The 26634-nt window shown below is 45.7% G+C and overlaps 1 protein-coding gene and 30 non-coding genes across 31 annotated transcripts; all 31 read left to right on the top strand.

The window, feature by feature from the left end:
* The first annotated feature begins 607 nt into the window (after positions 1 to 607).
* Positions 608 to 691, top strand: TRNAL-CAG (transfer RNA leucine (anticodon CAG)). Its single transcript has one exon. It is a non-coding gene; the product is annotated as a tRNA-Leu (tRNA).
* A 5361-nt stretch (positions 692 to 6052) lies between these two features.
* On the top strand, positions 6053 to 6136 carry TRNAL-CAG (transfer RNA leucine (anticodon CAG)). The gene has a single exon. It is a non-coding gene; the product is annotated as a tRNA-Leu (tRNA).
* Positions 6137 to 6443: 307 nt separating this feature from the next.
* Positions 6444 to 6527, top strand: TRNAL-CAG (transfer RNA leucine (anticodon CAG)). The gene has a single exon. It is a non-coding gene; the product is annotated as a tRNA-Leu (tRNA).
* A 311-nt stretch (positions 6528 to 6838) lies between these two features.
* Positions 6839 to 6922, top strand: TRNAL-CAG (transfer RNA leucine (anticodon CAG)). The gene has a single exon. It is a non-coding gene; the product is annotated as a tRNA-Leu (tRNA).
* Positions 6923 to 7232: 310 nt separating this feature from the next.
* On the top strand, positions 7233 to 7316 carry TRNAL-CAG (transfer RNA leucine (anticodon CAG)). Its single transcript has one exon. It is a non-coding gene; the product is annotated as a tRNA-Leu (tRNA).
* Positions 7317 to 7626: 310 nt separating this feature from the next.
* TRNAL-CAG (transfer RNA leucine (anticodon CAG)) lies at positions 7627 to 7710 on the top strand. Its single transcript has one exon. It is a non-coding gene; the product is annotated as a tRNA-Leu (tRNA).
* Positions 7711 to 8018: 308 nt separating this feature from the next.
* TRNAL-CAG (transfer RNA leucine (anticodon CAG)) lies at positions 8019 to 8102 on the top strand. The gene has a single exon. It is a non-coding gene; the product is annotated as a tRNA-Leu (tRNA).
* A 310-nt stretch (positions 8103 to 8412) lies between these two features.
* TRNAL-CAG (transfer RNA leucine (anticodon CAG)) lies at positions 8413 to 8496 on the top strand. The gene has a single exon. It is a non-coding gene; the product is annotated as a tRNA-Leu (tRNA).
* A 308-nt stretch (positions 8497 to 8804) lies between these two features.
* Positions 8805 to 8888, top strand: TRNAL-CAG (transfer RNA leucine (anticodon CAG)). The gene has a single exon. It is a non-coding gene; the product is annotated as a tRNA-Leu (tRNA).
* Positions 8889 to 9586: 698 nt separating this feature from the next.
* On the top strand, positions 9587 to 9670 carry TRNAL-UAG (transfer RNA leucine (anticodon UAG)). The gene has a single exon. It is a non-coding gene; the product is annotated as a tRNA-Leu (tRNA).
* Positions 9671 to 9979: 309 nt separating this feature from the next.
* Positions 9980 to 10063, top strand: TRNAL-CAG (transfer RNA leucine (anticodon CAG)). Its single transcript has one exon. It is a non-coding gene; the product is annotated as a tRNA-Leu (tRNA).
* Positions 10064 to 10370: 307 nt separating this feature from the next.
* On the top strand, positions 10371 to 10454 carry TRNAL-CAG (transfer RNA leucine (anticodon CAG)). The gene has a single exon. It is a non-coding gene; the product is annotated as a tRNA-Leu (tRNA).
* Positions 10455 to 10762: 308 nt separating this feature from the next.
* TRNAL-CAG (transfer RNA leucine (anticodon CAG)) lies at positions 10763 to 10846 on the top strand. Its single transcript has one exon. It is a non-coding gene; the product is annotated as a tRNA-Leu (tRNA).
* Positions 10847 to 11156: 310 nt separating this feature from the next.
* On the top strand, positions 11157 to 11240 carry TRNAL-CAG (transfer RNA leucine (anticodon CAG)). Its single transcript has one exon. It is a non-coding gene; the product is annotated as a tRNA-Leu (tRNA).
* Positions 11241 to 11941: 701 nt separating this feature from the next.
* TRNAL-CAG (transfer RNA leucine (anticodon CAG)) lies at positions 11942 to 12025 on the top strand. The gene has a single exon. It is a non-coding gene; the product is annotated as a tRNA-Leu (tRNA).
* Positions 12026 to 12334: 309 nt separating this feature from the next.
* Positions 12335 to 12418, top strand: TRNAL-CAG (transfer RNA leucine (anticodon CAG)). Its single transcript has one exon. It is a non-coding gene; the product is annotated as a tRNA-Leu (tRNA).
* Positions 12419 to 12725: 307 nt separating this feature from the next.
* On the top strand, positions 12726 to 12809 carry TRNAL-CAG (transfer RNA leucine (anticodon CAG)). The gene has a single exon. It is a non-coding gene; the product is annotated as a tRNA-Leu (tRNA).
* Positions 12810 to 13120: 311 nt separating this feature from the next.
* Positions 13121 to 13204, top strand: TRNAL-CAG (transfer RNA leucine (anticodon CAG)). Its single transcript has one exon. It is a non-coding gene; the product is annotated as a tRNA-Leu (tRNA).
* Positions 13205 to 13514: 310 nt separating this feature from the next.
* On the top strand, positions 13515 to 13598 carry TRNAL-CAG (transfer RNA leucine (anticodon CAG)). The gene has a single exon. It is a non-coding gene; the product is annotated as a tRNA-Leu (tRNA).
* A 302-nt stretch (positions 13599 to 13900) lies between these two features.
* TRNAL-CAG (transfer RNA leucine (anticodon CAG)) lies at positions 13901 to 13984 on the top strand. The gene has a single exon. It is a non-coding gene; the product is annotated as a tRNA-Leu (tRNA).
* Positions 13985 to 14285: 301 nt separating this feature from the next.
* On the top strand, positions 14286 to 14369 carry TRNAL-CAG (transfer RNA leucine (anticodon CAG)). The gene has a single exon. It is a non-coding gene; the product is annotated as a tRNA-Leu (tRNA).
* Positions 14370 to 19530: 5161 nt separating this feature from the next.
* Positions 19531 to 19614, top strand: TRNAL-CAG (transfer RNA leucine (anticodon CAG)). Its single transcript has one exon. It is a non-coding gene; the product is annotated as a tRNA-Leu (tRNA).
* A 1091-nt stretch (positions 19615 to 20705) lies between these two features.
* On the top strand, positions 20706 to 20789 carry TRNAL-CAG (transfer RNA leucine (anticodon CAG)). The gene has a single exon. It is a non-coding gene; the product is annotated as a tRNA-Leu (tRNA).
* A 311-nt stretch (positions 20790 to 21100) lies between these two features.
* Positions 21101 to 21184, top strand: TRNAL-CAG (transfer RNA leucine (anticodon CAG)). Its single transcript has one exon. It is a non-coding gene; the product is annotated as a tRNA-Leu (tRNA).
* A 704-nt stretch (positions 21185 to 21888) lies between these two features.
* On the top strand, positions 21889 to 21972 carry TRNAL-CAG (transfer RNA leucine (anticodon CAG)). Its single transcript has one exon. It is a non-coding gene; the product is annotated as a tRNA-Leu (tRNA).
* Positions 21973 to 23065: 1093 nt separating this feature from the next.
* On the top strand, positions 23066 to 23149 carry TRNAL-CAG (transfer RNA leucine (anticodon CAG)). The gene has a single exon. It is a non-coding gene; the product is annotated as a tRNA-Leu (tRNA).
* A 309-nt stretch (positions 23150 to 23458) lies between these two features.
* Positions 23459 to 23542, top strand: TRNAL-CAG (transfer RNA leucine (anticodon CAG)). Its single transcript has one exon. It is a non-coding gene; the product is annotated as a tRNA-Leu (tRNA).
* A 308-nt stretch (positions 23543 to 23850) lies between these two features.
* TRNAL-CAG (transfer RNA leucine (anticodon CAG)) lies at positions 23851 to 23934 on the top strand. Its single transcript has one exon. It is a non-coding gene; the product is annotated as a tRNA-Leu (tRNA).
* Positions 23935 to 24236: 302 nt separating this feature from the next.
* On the top strand, positions 24237 to 24320 carry TRNAL-CAG (transfer RNA leucine (anticodon CAG)). Its single transcript has one exon. It is a non-coding gene; the product is annotated as a tRNA-Leu (tRNA).
* A 306-nt stretch (positions 24321 to 24626) lies between these two features.
* On the top strand, positions 24627 to 24710 carry TRNAL-CAG (transfer RNA leucine (anticodon CAG)). Its single transcript has one exon. It is a non-coding gene; the product is annotated as a tRNA-Leu (tRNA).
* A 308-nt stretch (positions 24711 to 25018) lies between these two features.
* LOC119186875 (uncharacterized) lies at positions 25019 to 26255 on the top strand. Its single transcript, XM_037435246.2, has one exon. The coding sequence runs from the start codon at positions 25068 to 25070 to the stop codon at positions 26253 to 26255; it is 1188 nt and encodes a 395-aa protein (XP_037291143.2). The 5' UTR covers positions 25019 to 25067.
* The last annotated feature ends 379 nt before the right edge of the window (positions 26256 to 26634 follow it).

Below are 26634 nucleotides of genomic sequence, written 5' to 3'. Positions count from 1 at the left end.
TAAATTTCAACACCTATCGGCACAAAAATTCTTTTTCACAGCGTTCATTACTTTCACTTTTTTTCGCGACGAAAACTCCAGCGCGCTTGATAGGCCAGTTTTGAAAATAGCCATGTGATGTCATTTACACATCTATGGCGAGCAATACCTGTTCTCTTTTTAAATAAACTTTAGTCATATGTTTTGTTTCTCGACAAAAGCAGCCAAACCGCATGTCAGGATGGCCGAGCGGTCCAAGGCGCTGCGTTCAGGTCGCATTCCGGACTTCCGGGCGTGGGTTCGAATCCCAATTATGGCACTTATGCTTTGCTTCAGGTGTGTGAGTAATGACTATTGTTTATCAGCTAGGTGGCTGGGCGTACCGGTACAGACATTTAGGAGTCATAATACAGATAAATTTCAACACCTATCGGCACAAAAATTCTTTTCCACAGCGTTCATTACTTTCACTTTTTTTCGCGACGAAAACTCCAGCGCGCTTGATAGGCCAGTTTTGAAAATAGCCATGTGATGTCATTTACACATCTATGGCGAGCAATACCTGTTCTTTTTCTAAATAAACTTTAGTCATATGTTTTATTTCTCGACAAAAGCAGCCAAACCGCATGTCAGGATGGCCGAGCGGTCCAAGGCTCTGCATTCAGGTCGCAGTCCGGTCTTCGGGGCGTGGGTTCGAATCCCACTGCTGACACTTATGTTTGGCTTCAGCTGTGTGAGTAATGACTATTGTTTATTAGCTAGGTGGCTGGGCGTACCGGTACAGACTTTAAGAGTCATAATACAGAGAATTGTGAATACCTATCGGCACAAAAATTCTTTTCCACAACGTTCATTACTTTCACTTTTTTTCGCGACGAAACTTCCAGCGCGCTTGATAGGCCACTTTTGAAAATAGCCATGTGATGTCATTTACTGCTTCTATCGCGCGCAATACCTGTTCTTTTTTTGAATAAACTTCAGTCATATCTTTTATTTCTCGACAAAAGCAGCCAAACTGCATGTCAGAATGGCCGAGCGTCGATTCCACTTCCGGGCACCGTAGTGTACGGACGTGGCGGCATGAGCTCCGGCGATATCGGAGCGGCATCAACGGCCCAGCTCGGTCGTGGTACCAGGAACATGGACGAATCGTCACAGGATTATCAGATTATTTTGCCCCGACTGCCATCAAATGATTCAACGCTGCATACTGTCTTTTTGCACGCCGATATCAAGGCGCGGCCGTATCGCGTTGAGGATTTCAGGGACGCTCTTATTCGTTTGGCTTTGCTTCCCGAGGTTGCTGCCTTGGGGGCGTACCAAATGAATCATGTTTGGGCCATCACTTTCAAGGACGAGGAGGGCAAGAAGAGAATACTCGATGCTGGGGACATTGTGGTGAAGAACCAGCGCTGTATCACTATCGACCCTAACCACCAGGATACGAAGCTGAAGATACACTGGCTATTGTTTAACGTTCCTGACGACGAGGTGAGGGCAGCGTTGGCTCCTTATGGCAAGGTGAACGAAATAGTGCGAGAGCGCTGGCGCGTGTATGGATGCACGGACAAAGGCTCTTCGACGCGAGTGGTGAGCATCAGGCTCAAAGCTGGCCTCACGGTGGATGACCTCCCACATCAGTTGCGGATTGCCGGAGACCTCACGCTAGTTGTCGTCGCGGGAAGAGCACCGCTATGCCTGCGTTGCCGCGGAACAGGTCATATTAGGAGGGATTGCCGAGCCCCACGTTGTACAGTGTGTCGGCGTTTTGGGCATAATGAGAGCGGCTGTATGAGAACATATGCAAGTGTAGCAGGGCCCGCGGGGGGCGAAGAACTTTCCGAGCATCACATGGACGAGGCTGAAGCAGAAGAGCTGATAGGGGCGCGTCGGGAGGAACCGAAACCCAAGTTGACGCCCCTTACGCCACGCCCCACAGGTGCTGAGACGACGCTTAACAAAGACAAGGGTTCTACAAAAGACGTGCAATCCACGAGGAACACACAAGATATAACGGCGCTTGCAGCACAGGAAGAAATGTCGGAAAACATGGACACGTCAAATACATGTAAAAGGCCCAGGGAAGACGCGGAAGGCGAGAAGGCTGCTACAACGAAAGAAGTGGAACAACCACCGGCCAAGGCGATGAACGTGCGCCGTAGACCGGCACCTAACATCCTCAGCGAACGTCGAATAGCCGAGAACCTCCCACCAACCCAGGTGCAACAGACACAACCGCCGCAGCAGCAACCAGTGCCGAATCAGCAGACATTGCATCAGCGACTGACAGATCATCAACAGAAGGGGCCTTCAGCGGGGCCCCCTGCAGATCAAAAGCCCCCGTAAGGTGGGGGTCTGGATTAAGTGACACAAGTATTGACCCGGCGGAAGCACCAACAAATGGAGCGCAGTGGTGAAGTGTGCATAATGTGCTGCGTGAAACGTGCGTGGCGCTCTACTTTTGTGATCAAAAGAAAGGGGACCTATCAGACCATATCGAACCTTGGACCTGATGGTGATAAAGGAGCATCAGAGGTGAGAACCATGTGGCCGGGACGGCCATTCACGTCCTAATGGCTATGAGCGTCGAAGCAGAATTGAGAGTTGCGACTCTCAATGTCAGGGGACTTGCCGCTCGACGAAGGCAGTATCAATTAAGTCGTTTGATGCTTGAATGTGATCTCGATGTTATTGCCATTCAGGAAACAAAAGTTGAAGGGCAAGATCAGACTGACCGAATGGTGTCCCCTTTTAGAGCCCGGTATGATGTGTGTGTGTCTCATGCCGTTGGAATGTCGGCGGGTTGTGCACTGTTCCTTAAAAATTCTATTGGTATAGTTGAGGAGACTGTAACTGTGTCTAGTACTGGGAGATTCATAGTTTGCGATTTTACATATAATAATAAAAAATGGCGAGTTGTCTGTGTTTACGCACCGAACAAAGAAGTTGAACGTAAATTATTGTTTGAGAATTTACAGACTTTTCTTAGCTGTGGCAGGATTGTCATTATGCTCGGCGACTTTAATTGTGTTTGCAACCCTCAGGACAGAGCAAAAAAAGCAGCCATAAAAGACCAAAGTGCAGCGCTACTCTGCACTATTGTACAAGATTGTCATCTCGAAGATGTTGGTGATGTGCTCTCTGCAGAAGAGCACTTCACACACTTTCAGAACGAAAGCCATGCGAGGCTAGACAGAGCCTATGTGTCAGTAGAGTTAATGCGAGTATGTTCGAATTATGAAGTAAAAAGTGTGTCTTTCAGTGACCACAGTTTAGTAATGTTCACTATAGGGTATAAAAAGAAGAAGACACGCTTTAACTGGGACGTGTGGAAATTAAACGACTTATTATTAAAAGATGAATTGTTCGTTGAAGCTGTGCAGGATTCCATTAACCAAATGTTAGCCGAGCCTCAAGCGAACGTGATTGAAGCCTGGGAGCGTTTTAAGGAGGTAACAAAGATGAAAGCCATAGAAAGATCCGGTGTGTTACATAGAGCCAAAAAGGAAAAAGAAAAAGATTTGCAATGTCAGTTAGACTTTGCATTGAGCCTAGAAAGTAAAATGCCAGGAAAGTACACAAAAGAAATAAGGCAGTTAAAAAACCAATTGGAGGCAATTGACATTGAAGAATATAGAGGTGCGGTGATAAAGGCACGTGCAGAAAAATTATCTCTCGGCGAAACACCAACAAAGCGTGCACTTGGGGATGAAAAAAGATACGCCAAGCGAAATGAAATCAAAGCGATTGCAACTGATAGCGGTATTGTACGTGAAGCGACAGCAATTGAGCAAGTATTTGTTGAATATTTCCGAGGCTTACTTGGCCGAAAAGTGAAGGCAGAGGAAGGGTTTGAGGATCAGTTTCTGCATTTGATACCAAAGCTCTCTGATAACGAGAGAGAGCAGCTGGAGATAGCGATTGAAGTGTCCGAAATAGAAAAGGCTATTGACGACCTAGCGGCTGGCAAAGCACCGGGACCTGATGGATTTGGTGCCGCATTGTACAAGACTTTTAAAGGTGTTATTTCTGTTGCCTTACATCGTGTCTTCACGGAGGCTATAAGATTAAAGGTTCTGCCCGGCTCATTTAAAAAGACGCACGTAATACTCATACCGAAAACTGACGACCCCAAAAAATTATTGTCCGTCAAGTCGTACCGACCAATCAGTTTAGCCAACACAGACTATAAAGTGTTTATGAAGGTTCTTGCAGGCAGGTTGCAAAGGATGATGAAAATACTAGTTGGACCACACCAGACTTGTGGTATAAAAGGACGCACAATAAATACAAATGTTCATGTAGCGAGAAGCGTGCTGGAGAGTTGCGATGTGTTTGGTAGCAAGGTTGCAATGTTGCAATTAGATCTGGAAAAAGCCTTTGACCGTGTAAATCATGATATCCTTTTTTTGATACTAGAATATGTTAATGTAGGGTCTGTCATTTTGGAAGGGGTAAAAATGGCCTATAGAGAGTGCTTTACGAGTCTTGTAATTAATGGGCGACTTACTGAAAGCTTTCAAGTGACAAACGGTGTGCGGCAAGGTGATCCCATTTCGGCTTTATTATTTGCAATATATATGGAACCTTTCTGCATGAAGATTATTAGCAATGAAACAATAAAAGGGTATCAGCTAATGAACAGTGAAGTTAAAATGCTAACATATGCCGACGATATTGCCGTGTTTTGTAGCGATAAGGAAAGTGTCAGTGAAGTGATACGTCATGTGGCCTATTTTTGCAAGATGACAGGCAGTGCAGTAAACTGGGACAAATGCCTAGGCTTGTGGCATGGTTCTTGGGAGACCACCCCACAAAACTTTGCAAATATGAACTGGTCACTTGTACCGACGAAGTATCTCGGAGTACCCCTCCAGCATTACAAAAACACGGATGATTACTGGAAAGAGATATGTGAGAGCACTCGTGAGAAGACAAGAAACTGGGGTGGTAGGGAACTTTCTATGTTTTCTAGAGCGACTGCATGCAATTGGTTCATTGTTTGCAAAGTATGGTATGTTCTGCAGTTCCTATTTATGTCAAGAGCAAATGTGCAGAAATTGCATCGAGTCTTAGCTGTGTTTGTTTGGGGGTCGGTTTGGGAGCGTACGAGTCGAACAAACTTATTTCATTCACTAAGAAATGGTGGTTTAGGATTGGCTCACCTCTTCCTCAAGCAAATTGTGTCCAGATATATTTTTTTACGCGACCAATGTAACCCGTTTGTGAGAACATTTCTACAAATTGTACTTTCTAATAAGATTCCTGATTATGTGGTATCAAGTATGTCTGTGAAATGTAACCTACGTGGATATTTAAGAGAAGTTATAATGGCATATGAAATACTGAAAGTGAGATTTTCAATGGAATATTTATCTGTTGTAAAGAGAAAACGTCTTTACAGAGATTTACGTGACGTAATGCTGCCTCAGCCTATCTACAGATCAGTATACCAGGTTGGTGCTGAACGTGACGTATTGAAGAGAGTGAAAATGATGACCGTACGCGCAAGTGCAAAGACATTTTTTTTTCAGCTGCACAGCGGAACATTGCCCGTAAAACCATGGTTGCAGGAAAAGGGTTTCTTTGTTCCGTGGTCGATGGACTGCCTTATCTGTAAGAAACCCGAGACTGTCAACCACATTTTTCTTGATTGCTGGGATGCTGTTTTTCTGTGGGACATTCTGCAGCGTACCTTGAAAAAGGACTTGCCTATCACACCACACGGTATTAGATTCTTGGCTGTAGAAAATGAGGATGGTGTGCCTTATGATATGTTTATGTTGCTTGTGCTTCACAGCGTGTGGCGAACTAGAATGGCAGTAAGACACGTAGATAAAGATGCCCGATGTGCGCATGAATACTTCACGGAAAGTATTGTATACATAAGAGACGTGTTATCTTCCAGAGAAGAAAGACCTGAATGGGTGTCGTTGTTGAATGTGTTGGCTACAATGAAGCAGTTTTAAATGAAACCAGTCACAGCCAGGCTGGTGTTTTTTTTAAACTCGTTTAAAAGTGATCGTAAATTGTATTTCTTTTGTGCGAAGCCGGCAATAAAGAAAAAAAAAAAAACAGAATGGCCGAGCGGTCCAAGGCGCTGCGTTCAGGTCGCAGTCCGGTCTTCAGGGCGTGGGTTCGAATCCCACTTCTGACACTTATGTTTTGCTTCAGCTGTGTGAGTAATGACTATTGTTTATTAGCTAGGTGGCTGGGCGTACCGGTACAGACATTTAGGAGTCATAATACAGATAAATGTGTATACCTGTCGGCACAAAAATGAATTTCCGCAGCGTTCATTACTTTCAATTTTTTTCGCGACGAAAGTGCCAGTGCGCTTGAAGGCCACTTTTGAAAATAGCCGTGTGATGTCAATTATTCTTTCTATTGCGCGCAATACCTGTTCTTTTTTAAAAAGCTTTAGTCATACGTTTTATTTCTCGACAAAAGCAGCCAAACCGCATGTCAGGATGGCCGAGCGGTCCAAGGCGCTGCGTTCAGGTCGCAGTCCGGTCTTCCGGGCGTGGGTTCGAATCCCACTGCGGACACTTATGTTTTGCTTCAGCTGTGTGAGTAATGACTATTGTTTATTAGCTAGGTGGCTGGGCGCATCGGTACAGACATTTAGGAGTCATATTACAGATAAATGTGAATACCTATCGGCACAAAAATTTTTTTTCCACAGCGTTCATTACTTTCACTTTTTTCGCGACCAAAACTCCAGCGCGCTTGATAGGCCACATTTGAAAATATCCATGTGATGGCATTCACTCCTTCTATCGCGCGCAATACCTGTTCTTTTTTTTAAATAAACTTCAGTTATATCTTTTATTTCTCGACAAAAGCAGCCGAACCGCATGTCAGGATGGCCGAGGGGTCCAAGGCGCTGCGTTCAGGTCGCAGTCCGGACTTCCGGGCGTGGGTTTGAGTCCCACTTCTGACAGTTATGTTTTGCTTCAGCTGTGTGAGTAATGACTATTGTTTATAAGCTAGGTGGCTGGGCGTGCCGGTACAGACATTTAGGAGTGATAATACAGATAAATGTGAATACGTATCGGCACAAAATTTCTTTTCCACAGCGCTCATTACTTTCACTTTTTTTCGCGACGAAAACTCTAGCGCGCTTGATAGGCCAGTTTTGAAAATAGCCATGTGATGTCATTTACTCCTTCTATCGCGAGCAATACCTGTTCTTTTTTTAAATAAACATTAGTCATATGTTTTATTTCTCGACAAAAGCAGCCAAACCGCATGTCAGGATGGCCGAGTGGTCCAAGGCGCTGCGTTCAGGTCGCAGTCCGGTCTTACGGGCGTGGGTTCGAATCCCAATTCTGACACTTATGTTTTGCTTCAGCTGTGTGAGTAATGACTATTGTTTATTAGCAAGGTTGCTGGGCGTACTGGTACAGATATTTAGGAGTCATAATACAGAGAATTGTGTATACCTATCGGCACGAAAATTCTTTCCCACGGCGTTTATTACTTTCACTTTTTTTCGCGACGAAAATTCCAACGCGCTTGATAGGCCAATTTTGAAAATAGCCATGTGATGGCATTTACTCCTTCTATCGCGCGCTATACCTGTTCTTTTTTTAAATAAACTTTAGTCACATCTTTTATTTCTCGACAAAAGCAGCCAAACGGCATGTCAGGATGGCCAAGCGGTCCAAGGCACTGCGTTCAGGTCGCAGTCCGGGCATCCGGGCGTGGGTTCGATTCCCAATTCTGGCACTTATAATTTGCTTCCGCTGTGTGAGTAATGACTATTGTTTATTAGCTAGGTGGCTGGGCGTACCGGTACAGGCATTTAAGACTCATAATACAGAAAAATGTGAATACCTATCGGCACAAAACAATTTTCCAAAACGTTCATTACTTTCACTTTTTTTCGCGACGAAAATTCCAGCGCACTTGATAGGCCAGTTTTGAAAATAGCCATGTGATGTAATTTACTCCTTCTATCGCGAGCAATACCTGTTCTTTTTTTTAAATAAACTTCAGTTATGTTTTATTTCTCGACAAAAGCATCCGAGCTGCATGTCAGGATGGCCGAGCGGTCCACGGCGCTGCGTTCAGGTCGCAGTCCAGTCTTCCGGGCGTGGGTTCGAATCCCACTTCTGACACCTATGTTTTGCTTCAGCTGTGTGAGTAATGACTATTGTTTATTAGCTAGGTGGCTGAGCATACCGGTACAGACATTTAGGAGTCATAATACAGACAAATGTGAATACCTATCGGCACAAAAATTCTTTTCTAAAGCGTTCAATACTTTCACTTTTTTTCGCGACGAAAACTCCAGCGCGCTTGATAGGCCAGTTTTGAAAACAGCCATGTGATGTCATTTACTCCTTCTATCGCGAGCAATGCCTGTTCTTCCTATAAATAAACTTTAGTGATATGTTTTATTTCTCGACAAAAGCAGCCAAACCGCATGTCAGGATGGCCGAGCGATCCAAGGCGCTGCGTTCAGGTCGCAGTCCGGTCTTCCGGGCGTGGGTTCGAATCCCACTTCTGACACTTATGTTTTGCTTCAGCTGTGTGAGTAATGACTATTGTTTATTAGCAAGGTTGCTGGGCGTACCGGTACAGACATTTAGGAGTCATAATACAAATAAATGTGTATACCTATCGGCACAAAATTTCTTTTCCGCGGCGTTCATTACTTTCATTTTTTGGCGACGAAAATTCCAGCGCGCTTGATAGGCCACTTTTGAAAATAGCCATGTGATGTCAATTACTCCTTCTATCACGCGCAATACCTGTTCTTTTTTTCAATAAACTTTAGTCATATGTTTTATTTCTCGACAAAAGCGGCCGAACCGCATGTCAGGATGGCCGAGCGGTCCAAGGCGCTGTGTTCAGGTCGCAGTCCAGACTTCCGGGCGTGGGTTCGAATCCCACTTCTGACAGTTATGTTTTGCTTCAGCTGTGTGAGTAATGACTATTGTTTATTAGCTAGGTGGCTTGGCGTACCGGTAGAGACATTTAGGAGTCATAATACAGATAAATGTGTATACCTATCGGTACAAATTTTTTTTCCGCGGCGTTCATTACTTTCATTTTTTTGGCGACGAAAACTCCAGCGCGCTTGATAGGCCAGTTTTGAAAATAGCCATGTGATGTCATTTACTCATTCTATCGCGAGCAATACCTGTTCTTTTTTTAAATAAACTTTAGACATACGTATATTTCTCGACAAAAGCAGCCAAACCGCATGTCAGGATGGCCGAGCGGTCCAAGGCGCTGCATTCAGGTCGCATTCCGGTCTTCCGGGCGTGAGTTCGAATCCCACTTCTGACACTTATGTTTTGCTTCAGCTGTATGAGTAATGACTATTGTTTATTAGCAAGGTTGCTGGGCGTACCGGTACAGACATTTAGGAGTCATAATACAGATAAATGTGAATACCTATCGGCACAAAAATTTTTTTCCACAGCGTTCATTTCACTTTTTTTCGCGACCAAAACTCCAGCGCGCTTGATAGGCCACTTTTGAAAATAGCCATGTGATGGCATTTATTCCTTGTATCGCGCGAAATACCTGTTCTTTTTTTTAAATAAACTTTAGTTATATCTTTTATTTCTCGACAAATGCAGCTGAACCGCTTGTCAGGATGGCCGAGCGGTCAAAGGCGCTGCGTTTAGGTCGCAGTCCGGTCTTCCAGGCGTGGGTTCGAATCCCACTTCTGACACCTATGTTTTGCTTCAGCTGTGTGAGTAATGACTATTGTTTATTAGCTAGGTGGCTGGGCGTACCGGCACAGACATTTAGGAGTCATAATACAGATAAATGTGAATACCTATCGGCACAAAATTCTTTTCCACAGCGTTCATTACTTTCACTTTTTTTCGCGACGAAAACTCCAGCGCGCTTGATAGGCCAGTTTTTAAATAAGCCATGTGATGTAATTTACTCCTTCTATCGCGAGCAATACCTGTTCTTTTTTTAAATAAACTTTAGTCATATGTTTTATTTCTCGACAAAAGCAGCCAAACCGCATGTCAGGATGGCCGAGCGGTCCAAGGCGCTGCGTTCAGGTCGCAGTCCTGTCTCCCGGGCGTGGGTTCAAATCCCACTTCTGACACTTATGTTTTGCTTCAGCTGTGTGAGTAATGACTATTGTTTATTAGCTAGGTGGCTGGGCGTATCGGTACAGACATTTAGGAGTCATAATACAGATAAATGTGAAATCTTTCGGCACAAAAATTCTTTTCCACAGCGTTCATTACTTTCACTTTTTTTCGCGACGAAAACTCCAGTGCGGTTGATAGGCCACTTTTTAAAATAGCCTTGTGATGTCATTTACTGCTTCTATCGCGCGCAATACCTGTTCTTTGTTAAATAGCTTTAGTCATATGTTTTATTTCTCGACAAAAGCTGCCAAACCGCATGTCAGAATGGCCGAGCGGTCCTAGGCGCTGCGTTCAGGTCGCAGTCCGGGCATCCGGGCGTGGGTTCGATTCCCAATTCTGGCACTTATGCTTTGCTTCCGCTGTGTGAGTAATGACTATTGTTTATTAGCTAGGTGGCTGGGCGTACCGGTACAGACATTTAAGACTCATAATACAGAAAAATGTGAATACCTATCGGCACAAAACATTTTTCCAAAACGTTCAATACTTTCACTTTTTTTCGCGACGAAAATTCCAGCGCACTTGATAGGCCAGTTTTGAAAATAGCCATGTGATGTAATTTACTCCTTCTATCGCGAGCAATACCTGTTCTTTTTTTTAAATAAACTTCAGTTATGTTTTATTTCTCGACAAAAGCATCCGAGCTGCATGTCAGGATGGCCGAGCGGTCCACGGCGCTGCGTTCAGGTCGCAGTCCAGTCTCCCGGGCGTGGGTTCGAATCCCACTTCTGACACCTATGTTTTGCTTCAGCTGTGTGAGTAATGACTATTGTTTATTAGCTAGGTGGCTGAGCATACCGGTACAGACATTTAGGAGTCATAATACAGACAAATGTGAATACCTATCGGCACAAAAATTCTTTTCCACAGCGTTCAATACTTTCACTTTTTTTCGCGACGAAAACTCCAGCGCGCTTGATAGGCCAGTTTTGAAAACAGCCATGCGATGTCATTTACTCCTTCTATCGCGAGCAATGCCGGTTCTTCTTTTAAATAAACTTTAGTAATATGTTTTATTTCTCGACAAAAGCAGCCAAACCGCATGTCAGGATGGCCGAGCGATCCAAGGCGCTGCGTTCAGGTCGCAGTCCGGTCTTCCGGGCGTGGGTTCGAATCCCACTTCTGACACTTATGTTTTGCTTCAGCTGTGTGAGTAATGACTATTGTTTATTAGCAAGGTTGCTGGGCGTACCGGTACAGACATTTAGGAGTCATAATACAAATAAATGTGTATACCTATCGGCACAAAATTTCTTTTCCACGGCGTTCATTACTTTCATTTTTTGGCGACGAAAATTCCAGCGCGCTTGATAGGCCACTTTTGAAAATAGCCATGTGATGTCAATTACTCCTTCTATCGCGCGCAATACCTGTTCTTTTTTTAAATAAACTTTAGTCATATCTTTTATTTCTTGACAAAAGCAGCCAAACCGCAAGTCAGGATGGCCGAGCGGTCCAAGGCGCTGCGTTCAGGTCGCATTCCGGACTTCCGGGCGTGGGTTCGAATCCCAATTATGGCACTTATGCTTTGCTTCAGCTGTGTGAGTAATGACTATTGTTTATCAGCTAGGTGGCTGGGCGTACCGGTACAGACATTTAGGAGTCATAATACAGATAAATTTCAACACCTATCGGCACAAAAATTCTTTTCCACAGTGTTCATTACTTTCACTTTTTTTCGCGACGAAAACTCCAGCGCGCTTGATAGGCCAGTTTTGAAAATAGCCATGTGATGTCATTTACACATCTATGGCGAGCAATACCTGTTCTTTTTCTAAATAAACTTTAGTCATATGTTTTATTTCTCGACAAAAGCAGCCAAACCGCATGTCAGGATGGCCGAGCGGTCCAAGGCTCTGCATTCAGGTCGCAGTCCGGTCTTCGGGGCGTGGGTTCGAATCCCACTGCTGACACTTATGTTTGGCTTCAGCTGTGTGAGTAATGACTATTGTTTATTAGCTAGGTGGCTGGGCGTACCGGTACAGACTTTAAGAGTCATAATACAGAGAATTGTGAATACCTATCGGCACAAAAATTCTTTTCCACAACGTTCATTACTTTCACTTTTTTTCGCGACGAAACTTCCAGCGCGCTTGATAGGCCACTTTTGAAAATAGCCATGTGATGTCATTTACTGCTTCTATCGCGCGCAATACCTGTTCTTTTTTTGAATAAACTTCAGTCATATCTTTTATTTCTCGACAAAAGCAGCCAAACTGCATGTCAGAATGGCCGAGCGGTCCAAGGCGCTGCGTTCAGGTCGCAGTCCGGTCTTCAGGGCGTGGGTTCGAATCCCACTTCTGACACTTATGTTTTGCTTCAGCTGTGTGAGTAATGACTATTGTTTATTAGCTAGGTGGCTGGGCGTACCGGTACAGACATTTAGGAGTCATAATACAGATAAATGTGTATACCTGTCGGCACAAAAATGAATTTCCGCAGCGTTCATTACTTTCAATTTTTTTCGCGACGAAAGTGCCAGTGCGCTTGAAGGCCACTTTTGAAAATAGCCGTGTGATGTCAATTATTCTTTCTATTGCGCGCAATACCTGTTCTTTTTTAAAAAGCTTTAGTCATACGTTTTATTTCTCGACAAAAGCAGCCAAACCGCATGTCAGGATGGCCGAGCGGTCCAAGGCGCTGCGTTCAGGTCGCAGTCCGGTCTTCCGGGCGTGGGTTCGAATCCCACTGCTGACACTTACGTTTTGCTTCAGCTGTGTGAGTAATGACTATTGTTTATTAGCTAGGTGGCTGGGCGCATCGGTACAGACATTTAGGAGTCATATTACAGATAAATGTGAATACCTATCGGCACAAAAATTTTTTTTCCACAGCGTTCATTACTTTCACTTTTTCCGCGACCAAAACTCCAGCGCGCTTGATAGGCCACATTTGAAAATATCCATGTGATGGCATTCACTCCTTCTATCGCGCGCAATACCTGTTCTTTTTTTTAAATAAACTTCAGTTATATCTTTTATTTCTCGACAAAAGCTGCCGAACCGCATGTCAGGATGGCCGAGGGGTCCAAGGCGCTGCGTTCAGGTCGCAGTCCGGACTTCCGGGCGTGGGTTTGAGTCCCACTTCTGACAGTTATGTTTTGCTTCAGCTGTGTGAGTAATGACTATTGTTTATAAGCTAGGTGGCTGGGCGTGCTGGTACAGACATTTAGGAGTCGTAATACAGATAAATGTGAATACGTATCGGCACAAAATTTCTTTTCCACAGCGCTCATTACTTTCACTTTTTTTCGCGACGAAAACTCTAGCGCGCTTGATAGGCCAGTTTTGAAAATAGCCATGTGATGTCATTTACTCCTTCTATCGCGAGCAATACCTGTTCTTTTTTTAAATAAACATTAGTCATATGTTTTATTTCTCGACAAAAGCAGCCAAACCGCATGTCAGGATGGCCGAGTGGTCCAAGGCGCTGCGTTCAGGTCGCAGTCCGGTTTTACGGGCGTGGGTTCGAATCCCAATTCTGACACTTATGTTTTGCTTCAGCTGTGTGAGTAATGACTATTGTTTATTAGCAAGGTTGCTGGGCGTACTGGTACAGATATTTAGGAGTCATAATACAGAGAATTGTGTATACCTATCGGCACGAAAATTCTTTCCCACGGCGTTTATTACTTTCACTTTTTTTCGCGACGAAAATTCCAACGCGCTTGATAGGCCACTTTTGAAAATAGCCATGTGATGTCATTTACTGCTTCTAACGCGCGCAATACCTGTTCTTTTTTAAATAGCTTTAGTCATGTTTTATTTCTCGACAAAAGCAGCCAAACCGTTACGATGGCCGAGCGGTCCAAGGCGCTGCGTTCAGGTCGCAGTCCGGTCTTCCGGCCGTGGGTTCGAATCCCACTTCTGACACTTATGTTTTGCTTCAGCTGTGTGAGTAATGACTATTGTTTATTAGCTAGGTGGCTGGGCGTACTGGTACAGACATTTAGTAGTCTTATTACAGATAAATATTAATACCGCACAAAAATATTTTTCCACAGCGTTCATTTCACTTTTTTTCGTGACCAAAACTCCAGTGCGCTTGATAGGCCACTTTTGAAAATAGCCATGTGATGGCATTTACTCCTTCTATCGCGCGCTATACCTGTTCTTTTTTTAAATAAACTTTAGTCATATCTTTTATTTCTCGACAAAAGCAGCCAAACGGCATGTCAGGATGGCCAAGCGGTCCAAGGCACTGCGTTCAGGTCGCAGTCCGGGCATCCGGGCGTGGGTTCGATTCCCAATTCTGGCACTTATAATTTGCTTCCGCTGTGTGAGTAATGACTATTGTTTATTAGCTAGGTGGCTGGGCGTACCGGTACAGACATTTAAGACTCATAATACAGAAAAATGTGAATACCTATCGGCACAAAACATTTTTCCAAAACGTTCATTACTTTCACTTTTTTTCGCGACGAAAATTCCAGCGCACTTGATAGGCCAGTTTTGAAAATAGCCATGTGATGTAATTTACTCCTTCTATCGCGAGCAATACCTGTTCTTTTTTTTAAATAAACTTTAGTTATATCTTTTATTTCTCGACAAATGCAGCTGAACCGCTTGTCAGGATGGCCGAGGATTCCACTTCCAGCTTTGGAGCGATACGGTCGCGGAATGTTCGGCTCCGACGGAGCGGTATCAGCGGCCCGACCGGGCCGCGGTGACAGGGTTTTTGCGCCTAGCGCCGACGATTATCAGGTGATTTTGCCCAATCTGCCTTCCGGACGCATCGCTGCGAATACCGTTTTCATGCATGGTGACCCGAGAGCCCGGCCTTACCGCGTGGAAGATTACCGGGACACTTTGGCCAAGCTTGGTGCGCTCGACGACGTTTTGGCGTTGGGGGCGTATCAAATGAACCACGTATGGGCTGTGACACTGACGAGTGCTGAGGCTGCTCGGAAGTTGCTCTCCGCCATCGATGTGAAGGTAAAGGATCGCCCATGTTTGCTCATTGACCCAAATAACCGCGAGGTTAGCTTGAAGCTTCACTGGTTGCTGTACGGCGTGACCGACGAAGACGTGCGTGTTGCCTTGACTCTCTATGGGAAAGTGTTCGAAGTGAAACGGGAGAAGTGGCGAGCTCCGGGCATCACAGAAAAGGGCTCAACGACGCGGTCTGTGGGACTAAAGCTGCACTCCGACGTCAAGGTGGATGACATTCCGCACCAGCTCAAGATTGCCGGAGAGCTGACTCTCGTTGTCGTTCCAGGCCGTGCACCATTGTGCCTACGGTGCAAGAGTACCGGTCACATACGTCGCGACTGCCGAGTACCCCGCTGCAGTCGTTGTCGCCGCTTCGGCCACGAAGACGCCGACTGCGCGAAGACATATGCCAGTGTGACTGGACCAGCGAGGAAAGTGATGCACTGGAGCACCTCATGGACGAAGCAGACTCGGAAGAAACAGCAGGAGTTAACCCGAGCTGTGCTGTGGAAGATGGGTCGTCATGCCGTCAAGAAGAGGGCGTGTGTGAAGCACCAGGTAAGCCCGACGCCGGGCTTCCATATGAAGGCGTAGGCGAAAGTAGTGAAAAGGTGGATGCAAGCAGCACCGGCGACACGTGTCTTGGCTCAGCAGACGAGACCCCCTCTGAGGCTGAACCGATGACTGGGATTGAAAGCGACAGTGGCACTGTGACGGGGAAGCGTCCCCGTGACGAAGGGAAAAAAGAGAAGGGCACCACTGCTGCCTCGCCGGACGAACCACCCGCCAAGACGACTCCCGCTCGGCGGCCTACCATCCGGCCACGGCCAAACATTTCGTCGGAGCGCAAGACGGCGGAAACGCCGCCTTCGCCAACTTAAGGACTGTACTGGGACAAGGCGTTCAGGAAGGAATTGCAGTTGTAAGGTAAGCGCCATGCCCCTGGGTTTTTCGTAGCCTTACAATGGTGCAAATAGAAAATTCAATCCGTGTGGCCACTTTAAATGTGCGTGGCCTGGCCTCACGGAGAAAACAATGTCAACTTTATCGGCTAGTAAGTGACCTCGACCTTGACATGCTGGCAGTCCAAGAGACTAAAGTCCATGGTGACGATGAAACTGGGGGCATGGTGCGCCAATTCTTGCCGCGGTATTCTGTTGTAGTTAGCCATGCCATAGGGACTTCTTCTGGTTGCGTTTTGTTCGTCAGACAGAGTCTGGGTGCTAAAGTAGAAGCGTCAACGTCATGTCCGTCTGGTCGGCTCATTGTTTGTGATCTTTTGTTTTCGGGATTGGAATGGCGCGTAATATGCTTGTACGCACCGACTGTCACTGACGAAAGACGCATATTTTTCGAACGACTGAAGCAGTATACCAAATGTAATAGGCTCCTAATCATTATTGGCGATTTCAACTGCGTCCTTTCAGCCAAAGACAAAACTAGCGAACGACCTTACAGGGATGCAAGTACGGCTGTCTTAAGCGATATGGTAAGAGAACATGGTTTGGAGGATGTGGCTGAATGTCTCGGTGGTGGCCGGACTATGCAGTACACCCACTTTCAGGCAGCCAGCCATGCCCGACTAGATAGGGCGTACGTGAGTGTAGAATTGGTACCGATTTGCAAGGCATACCGTGTTAACGCCGTTTCATTTAGTGACCACTGCTTGGTTAGCTTTGTAGTAGCTAGCACGAAAGAAACGAAAAGGGCCTTCGAGTGGCAACTATGGAAATCGAATTCGAATCTGCTGAGTGATGAAAAATTTATGGAGGAAGTAATGACGGAAGTTGAAAAAATGAAAGTTCGCAGTAAAAAGACGTTTAGAGAAAAATGGGAGAACTTCAAGCAGGTCGTTAAATTGAAGGCTTTGGAACGCTCGAGCGCTATAAGCAGAGAAAAAGGAGCAGAAGAAAAGCTCATGCGCAGAAACCTGGAAAAATTGCTCCTCGAAGAATGTAGAATGCCCGGCATGTTTCTTGAAGATATTCGCGCGTTGAAAAGTAAAATTGAGCGGTTTGATGTCGAAAGATACCGCGGTGCTATGGTTCGGGCAAGAGCCGAGCGACTGATAACGGCAGAAGCACCGTCAAAAAGGGCGTTGGGCTCAGAAAAGTGGCATGCGCGTCGTAATCAGATAACAGAAATTGAACACGAGGGTGAGGTCAGCGATGTCGCAGATGTTATCGAGCGTGCTTTCTTTGAGCACTTCAATGGTTTATTTGCCGCCAGCTCAGTTGATGTCGATCGTTTTAAAAAAGATTTTTTACCGCTGATGCCAAAGCTTGACAATAATGCAAAAGAATTATTGGAGGAACCCATTTCGGAAGAGGAAGTTAACAGTGCTATTGAAAGTATGCATCCCGGGAAATCGCCTGGCCCTGATGGTCTGACTTCCGCCTTTTATAAGTGTTTTAAGTTTGAAATAACACCAGTCTTAGCCGACGTTTATAATGAGGCATTCGAGCTGAAAATATTACCCCCGTCCTTTTCATCATCTCACACTGTTCTTATACCAAAATCGGAAGACCCCGTTGCACTGCGCAAAGTAAATTCTTACCGCCCAATCTGCCTCACTAATGGAGATTACAAGATATTCATGAAAATCCTAGCTAAAAGGTTGCAAACAGTCATTACGGAGCTCGTGGGGCCGCATCAGACGTGCGGCATTAAAGGTCGAACTATCCTCACGAATATACACGCAGCCCGGAGCATCCTCGAATGTTGCGACGCTATTGGTGCGCGAATCGCAATGCTGCAAATCGACCTCGAGAAGGCTTTTGACAGGGTGCCTCATGAAATTCTGCTGTGCATCCTAGATTATGTGAATTTAGGGAAAATAATCAAAGAGGGGGTTGTCATGGCGTACCGAGACTGCTCAACGCGGCTAATCGTTAACAAGGTGGTGGGGAAGCGCATCCCAGTCAAGCGTTCGGTCCGTCAGGGTTGTCCTCTCTCACCACTATTGTTTTGTTTGTACATAGAGTCCTTTTGTTTGAGTGTCATAAAGAATGACTGTGTTCGTGGGTTTAAGCTGCACGAGGTTGAAGTCCGACTGTTGGCGTATGCAGACGATATTGCCATTTTTTGCGCGGACTCTGACAGCATAGCAGATGCTGTCAAATGCGTTACTAACTTCTGTGTTGCAAGTGGCAGCGCTGTAAACTGGGGAAAATGCCTTGGCTTTTGGCACGGTGACTGGGCAGAAACCCCAGACAGTTTTGCCAGCATAAGGTTTGTTACGACACCGGTGAAATACTTGGGTGCCCCCCTCGAATGCTACAAAGACAGCGACTCGTACTGGAGGAGCCAAGTGGATAACCTGCGGGAAAGAGTGAACAAGTGGAATGGCTGGAACTGGTCTATGTTTTCTAAAGCCACAATTTGCAACATATTCTTAGTGAATAAAATTTGGTATATCTTACAAGTCTTACATTGTTCAAGGGTAAACATCCAAAAATTTCACCGTGTGTTCGCTGTCTTTGTGTGGGAATCGTCTTGGGAAAGATCGAGTCGGACCAATTTATTTCTTCGAGTGCGAAATGGAGGACTCGGCTTGTCGCATTTGTTTTTAAGACAGGTAGTCAATCGATTTTGTTTCTTTAGAGACGTCGACAACCCATTCCTTCGCACTGTCTGTCAACTTCGCCTGGGGCAACACTTGCCTAACATGGTTGTATCAACCTGCAGCGTACCTGGTGGTGTTTATGGCTTTCTCCGCGAAGTTGTACTTTCTTGTAGGTTTCTGTCAGTGCGGTTTTCACTTGAATACTTGAGTCAAGTCCGACGAAGAAAGTTGTACAAGGACCTACGTGATGTGTTTTTACCAGTGCCTTTGTATCGGTCCCTTTACAATGTATGCCATGGCCACACTGTACTAAAGCGCGTCAAGGCGATGAAAATATCGCCAGGTGCTAAGAATTTCTTTTTTAAATTACATACCGGTACGCTGACCGTCAAAACCTGGATGGCTGCAAAGGGGTTTTACGTTCCTTGGGGCACGCATTGCATAATATGCAGAAAGGAGGAGACAATTGAGCATGTATTCATTGACTGCTGGGATGCTGTTTTTCTTTGGGACGTGCTCCAGCGCACGATCAAAAAAGATTTCCCCATTGATGCATATGGCATCCGCTATTTGCAAATACAAAGTGACGATGGTACCCCATATGATATGATAATGCTTATGGCTCTTCATAGCATTTGGAAATCCAGGATGGCAGCCATGCACTTTGATGTAGATGCACGAGCACCCACCCAGTACTTCAAAGAGTATATAAGAAATTTTGTGGATGAACAAAAGTTGGAGGAATTTCCCCCAGAATGGTTGCCGCGCGTCGAATTACTATCGACGATAAAAACATTTTAACAGATGCGTGGCCACATCATTTGAGCCACGGTTTTTACAATGTTTTGGATTGTGTTGTGTATCAGTTAATATGTATATTGTTTACGTGAGCCGAAAACAGGCAATAAAGAAAAAAAAAAAAGTCAGGATGGCCGAGCGGTCCAAGGCGCTGCGTTCAGGTCGCAGTGCGGACTTACGGGCGTGGGTTCGAGTCCCACTTCTGACACTTATGTTTTGCTTCAGCTGTGTGAGTAATTACTATATTTTATTAGCAAGGTTGCTGGGCGTACCGGTACACACATTTAGGAGTCATAATAGAGATAAATGTGTATACCTATCGGCACAAAATTTTTTTTCCGCGGCGTTCATTACTTTCATTATTTGGCGACGAAAATTTCAACGCGCTTGATAGGCCACTTCTGAAAATAGCCATGTGATGTCAATTACTCCTTCTATCGTGCGCAATACCTGTTCTTTTTTTCAATAAACTTTAGTCATATGTTTTATTTCTCGACAAAAGCAGCTGAACCGCATGTCAGGATGGCCGAGCGGTCCAAGGCGCTGCGTTCAGGTCGCATTCCGGACTTCCGGGCGTGGGTTCGAATCCCAATTACGGCACTTATGCTTTGCTTCAGCTGTGTGAGTAATGACTATTGTTTATCAGCTAGGTGGCTGGGCGTACCGGTACAGACATTTAGGAGTCATAATACAGATAAATTTCAACACCTATCGGCACAAAAATTCTTTTCCGCAGCGTTACTACTTTCACTTTTTTTCGCGACGAAAACTCCAGCGCGCTTGATAGGCCAGTTTTGAAAATAGCCATGTGATGTCATTTACACATCTATGGCCCGCAATACCTGTTCTCTTTTTAAATAAACTTTAGTCATATGTTTTATTTCTCGACAAAAGCAGCCAAACCGCGTGTCAGGATGGCCGAGCGGTCCAAGGCGCTGCGTTCAGGTCGCATTCCGGACTTCCGGGCGTGGGTTCGAATCCCAATTATGGCACTTATGCTTTGCTTCAGCTGTGTGAGTAATGACTATTGTTTATCAGCTAGGTGGCTGGGCGTACCGGTACAGACATTTAGGAGTCATAATACAGATAAATGTGTATACCTGTCGGCACAAAAATGAATTTCCGCAGCGTTCATTACTTTCAATTTTTTTCGCGAAGAAAGTGCCAGTGCGCTTGAAGGCCACTTTTGAAAATAGCCGTGTGATGTCAATTATTCTTTCTATTGCGCGCAATACCTGTTCTTTTTTAAAAAGCTTTAGTCATACGTTTTATTTCTCGACAAAAGCAGCCAAACCGCATGTCAGGATGGCCGAGCGGTCCAAGGCGCTGCGTTCAGGTCGCAGTCCGGTCTTCCGGGCGTGGGTTCGAATCCCACTGCTGACACTTACGTTTTGCTTCAGCTGTGTGAGTAATGACTATTGTTTATTAGCTAGGTGGCTGGGCGTATCGGTACAGACATTTAGGAGTCATATTACAGATAAATGTGAATACCTATCGGCACAAAATTTTTTTTTCCACAGCGTTCATTACTTTCACTTTTTTCGCGACCAAAACTCCAGCGCGCTTGATAGGCCACATTTGAAAATATCCATGTGATGGCATTCACTCCTTCTATCGCGCGCAATACCTGTTCTTTTTTTTAAATAAACTTCAGTTATATCTTTTATTTCTCGACAAAAGCAGCCGAACCGCATGTCAGGATGGCCGAGGGGTCCAAGGCGCTGCGTTCAGGTCGCAGTCCGGACTTCCGGGCGTGGATTTGAGTCCCACTTCTGACAGTTATGTTTTGCTTCAGCTGTGTGAGTAATGACTATTGTTTATAAGCTAGGTGGCTGGGCGTGCCGGTACAGACATTTAGGAGTCATAATACAGATAAATGTGAATACGTATCGGCACAAAATTTCTTTTCCACAGCGCTCATTACTTTCACTTTTTTTCGCGACGAAAACTCTAGCGCGCTTGATAGGCCAGTTTTGAAAATAGCCATGTGATGTCATTTACTCCTTCTATCGCGAGCAATACCTGTTCTTTTTTTAAATAAACATTAGTCATATGTTTTATTTCTCGACAAAAGCAGCCAAACCGCATGTCAGGAAGGCCGAGTGGTCCAAGGCGCACCGTTCAGGTCGCAGTCCGGTCTTACGCGCGTGGGTTCCAATCCCAATTCTGACACTTATGTTTTGCTTCAGCTGTGTGAGTAATGACTATTGTTTATTAGCAAGGTTGCTGGGCGTACCGGTACAGATATTTAGGAGTCATAATACAGAGAATTGTGTATACCTATCGGCACGAAAATTCTTTCCCACGGCGTTTATTACTTTCACTTTTTTTCGCGACCAAAACTCCAGCGCGCTTGATAGGCCACTTTTGAAAATAGCCATGTGATGGCATTTATTCCTTCTATCGCGCGAAATACCTGTTCTTTTTTTAAATAAACTTTAGTTATATCTTTTATTTCTCGACAAATGCAGCTGAACCGCTTGTCAGGATGGCCGAGCGGTCCAAGGCGCTGCGTTCAGGTCGCAGTGCGGACTTACGGGCGTGGGTTCGAGTCCCACTTCTGACACTTATGTTTTGCTTCAGCTTTGTGAGTAATGACTATATTTTACTAGCCATGTTGCTGGGCGTACCGGTACACACATTTAGGAGTCATAATAGAGATAAATGTGTATACCTATCGGCACAAATTTTTTTTTCCGCGGCGTTCATTACTTTCATTATTTGGCGACGAAAATTTCAACGCGCTTGATTGGCCACTTCTGAAAATAGCCATGTGATGTCAATTACTCCTTCTATCGTGCGCAATACCTGTTCTTTTTTTCAATAAACTTTAGTCATATGTTTTATTTCTCGACAAAAGCAGCTGAACCGCATGTCAGGATGGCCGAGCGGTCCAAGGCGCTGCGTTCAGGTCGCATTCCGGACTTCCGGGCGTGGGTTCGAATCCCAATTATGGCACTTATGCTTTGCTTCAGCTGTGTGAGTAATGACTATTGTTTATCAGCTAGGTGGCTCGGCGTACCGGTACAAACATTTAGGAGTCATAATACAGATAAATTTCAACACCTATCGGCACAAAAATTCTTTTCCGCAGCATTACTACTTTCACTTTTTTTCGCGACGAAAACTCCAGCGCGCTTGATAGGCCAGTTTTGAAAATAGCCATGTGATGTCATTTACACATCTATGGCCCGCAATACCTGTTCTCTTTTTAAATAAACTTTAGTCATATGTTTTATTTCTCGACAAAAGCAGCCAAACCGCGTGTCAGGATGGCCGAGCGGTCCAAGGCGCTGCGTTCAGGTCGCATTCCGGACTTCCGGGCGTGGGTTCGAATCCCAATTATGGCACTTATGCTTTGCTTCAGCTGTGTGAGTAATGACTATTGTTTATCAGCTAGGTGGCTGGGCGTACCGGTACAGACATTTAGGAGTCATAATACAGATAAATTTCAACACCTATCGGCACAAAAATTCTTTTCCACAGCGTTCATTACTTTCACTTTTTTTCGCGACGAAAACTCCAGCGCGCTTGATAGGCCAGTTTTGAAAATAGCCATGTGATGTCATTTACACATCTATGGCGAGCAATACCTGTTCTCTTTTTAAATAAACTTTAGTCGTATGTTTTATTTCTCGACAAAAGCAGCCAAACCGCATGTCAGGATGGCCGAGCGGTCCAAGGCTCTGCATTCAGGTCGCAGTCCGGTCTTCGGGGCGTGGGTTCGAATCCCACTTCTGACACTTATATTTGGCTTCAGCTGTGTGAGTAATGACTATTGTTTATTAGCTAGGTGGCTGGGCGTACCGGTACAGACTTTAAGAGTCTTAATACAGAGAATTGTGAATACCTATCGGCACAAAAATTCTTTTCCACAACGTTCATTACTTTCACTTTTTTTCGCGACGAAACTTCCAGCGCGCTTGATAGGCCACTTTTGAAAATAGCCATGTGATGTCATTTACTGCTTCTATCGCGCGCAATACCTGTTCTTTTTTTAAATAAACTTCAGTCATATCTTTTATTTCTCGACAAAAGCAGCCAAACTGCACGTCAGAATGGCCGAGCGGTCCAAGGCGCTGCGTTCAGGTCGCAGTCCGGTCTTCAGGGCGTGGGTTCGAATCCCACTTCTGACACTTATGTTTTGCTTCAGCTGTGTGAGTAATGACTATTGTTTATTAGCTAGGTGGCTGGGCGTACCGGTACAGACATTTAGGAGTCATAATACAGATAAATGTGTATACCTGTCGGCACAAAAATGAATTTCCGCAGCGTTCATTACGTTCAATTTTTTTCGCGAAGAAAGTGCCAGTGCGCTTGAAGGCCACTTTTGAAAATAGCCGTGTGATGTCAATTATTCTTTCTATTGCGCGCAATACCTGTTCTTTTTTAAAAAAGCTTTAGTCATACGTTTTATTTCTCGACAAAAGCAGCCAAACCGCATGTCAGGATGGCCGAGCGGTCCAAGGCGCTGCGTTCAGGTCGCAGTCCGGTCTTCCGGGCGTGTGTTCGAATCCCACTGCTGACACTTACGTTTTGCTTCAGCTGTGTGAGTAATGACTATTGTTTATTAGCTAGGTGGCTGGGCGTATCGGTACAGACATTTAGGAGTCATATTACAGATAAATGTGAATACGTATCGGCACAAAATTTCTTTTCCACAGCGCTCATTACTTTCACTTTTTTTCGCGACGAAAATTCCAACGCGCTTGATAGGCCACTTTTGAAAATAGCCATGTGATGTCATTTACTGCTTCTAACGCGCGCAATACCTGTTCTTTTTTAAATAGCTTTAGTCATGTTTTATTTCTCGACAAAAGCAGCCAAACCGTTACGATGGCCGAGCGGTCCAAGGCGCTGCGTTCAGGTCGCAGTCCGGTCTTCCGGCCGTGGGTTCGAATCCCACTTCTGACACTTATGTTTTGCTTCAGCTGTGTGAGTAATGACTATTGTTTATTAGCTAGGTGGCTGGGCGTACTGGTACAGACATTTAGTAGTCTTATTACAGATAAATATTAATACCTATCGGCACAAAAATATTTTTCCACAGCGTTCATTTCACTATTTTTCGTGACCAAAACTCCAGTGCGCTTGATAGGCCACTTTTGAAAATAGCCATGTGATGGCATTTACTCCTTCTATCGCGCGCTATACCTGTTCTTTTTTTAAATAAACTTTAGTCATATCTTTTATTTCTCGACAAAAGCAGCCAAACGGCATGTCAGGATGGCCGAGCGGTCCAAGGCACTGCGTTCAGGTCGCAGTCCGGTCTTCAGGGCGTGGGTTCGAATCCCACTTCTGACACTCAACTTTTGCTTCAGCTGTGTGAGTAATGACTATTGTTTATGAGCTAGATGGCTGGGCGTACCGGTACAGACATTTAGGAGTCATAATACAGAGAATTGTGTATACCTATCGGCACGAAAATTCTTTCCCACGGCGTTTATTACTTTCAATTTTTTTCGCGACGAAAATTCCAACGCGCTTGATAGGCCACTTTTGAAAATAGCCATGTGATGTCATTTACTGCTTCTAACGCGCGCAATACCTGTTCTTTTTTAAATAGCTTTAGTCATGTTTTATTTCTCGACAAAAGCAGCCAAACCGTTAGGATGGCCGAGATTCCACTTCCGGCCACGACAGTGAACGGACGTGTTTATCATGTGCTCCCGCGTAGGGGCGGTTTCAGCGGCCCGTGTGGGCCGCGGTATCAGGTGTACCGAAAAGCCAGGCGAAGATTTCCAGGTTGTTCTGCCTCAGCTGCCTTCAGGTGATTCCGTTTTGCACACGGTTTTTTTGCACGGAAACTTGAAAGCCAGGCCATATCGAGTGGAGCATGTCCGAGACAGCCTTGCTCGTCTTTCGCTGCTGCCGGAAGTGGTTGCCCTAGGGGCATACCAAATGAATCATGTATGGGCAGTGACGTTCAAGGATGATGAGGGTAAAAAGAAGATGCTGGCGGCGGAGTCTTTTGATCTAAAGGACCATCGCTGTATGGTGGTTGACCCCCGTGATCGAGGTGTGCGGCTGAAGTTGTACTGGCTTCTTCATGGCGTGCCGGACGAGGCTGTGCGAGTCGCCTTAACGCCCTACGGAAAAGTGACCGAGATAAGCAGAGATAAATGGAAGGTGCAGGGTTGCAATGATAAAGGTTCAACCACGCGGTCGGTCACGCTGAGGCTACACGCGGGCGTGTCCGTGGACGACCTGCCACACCAACTGCGAGTTGCGGAGGATATGGCGCTCGTCGTAATTCCTGGCAGAGCACCGCTATGCCTCCGATGCCGGGCTATCGGTCACATTCGACGGGATTGCCGCGTGCCGCGCTGTGGGGTCTGTCGTCGCTATGGCCACGATGACGCCCACTGTGTGAGGTCGTACGCCAGCATTGCGGGCCCAGGCCAAACAGACGAAGTGTCTGAACACCTGATGGATGCCGTGGATGCCGAAGAAGCGAGCAGGGAAGACGGTTATACGGAAGGCCCTGCCACGCCCCCTGAACAGTCTTCTGGGGCCGCACTGGAATCTACCAATAAAGGCGACAAGCACTCTGGTGCGCCAGGAACGAATTTAGACACGGCAGCAGTAGAGAACGACGCTACAGCAGCGAGCAAGTCATCTTCAGCTGCGCGAGAGGGCGGCCCGGAAGCAACGGACGCCGAGATGACCAAGGCCGGTGCTATCGCTTTTAAGCGAGCTCGTGAAACACCTGACCGTACCGGAAATGTTGACACGTCGGCCATCAATGAACCTCCAACAAAGACGGCGTCTGGTCGTCGGCCTACCTTTAAACCACGACCAAACCTGTCTCCTGACCGTAGGGGCACTCAAACGTCGGCCCCGCCGTAGCGGAGGAGACGTTCCGAGGCTTTCTACGCTGAGCACACGCAACCACTGTTGCGACGTGAGTATGACACCTGACGAAACAACCTTCAAGAAATGGCGACTAACTTTAAAACTGGTATTTGCATCGCGACGTTGAACTCAAGAGGCCTGTGTTCGCGCAGGAGACAATGCCAGATTAGTCGCATTTTGTTAGAAAACGACATAGACCTCCTGGCTGTACAAGAAACTAAAATGGAAAGTGAAGAACAAACGGAGCAAATGGTTCAAGTTTTTCGCTCTAGGTACAATGTCTGCGTTTGTCATGCTGTTGGGCGGTCAGGAGGCTGTGTCGTTTTCATACGTAGTAGTATCGCGGTTGTTGAAAATGTGTCTACCTGCGATA

The sequence above is a fragment of the Rhipicephalus microplus genome, chromosome X (genome assembly GCF_043290135.1).
Source record: "Rhipicephalus microplus isolate Deutch F79 chromosome X, USDA_Rmic, whole genome shotgun sequence".
NCBI lineage: Eukaryota > Metazoa > Arthropoda > Arachnida > Ixodida > Ixodidae > Rhipicephalus > Rhipicephalus microplus.
The sequence above is the reverse complement of the archived record's forward strand: the minus strand, read 5'-3'. Positions and strand labels throughout refer to the sequence as shown.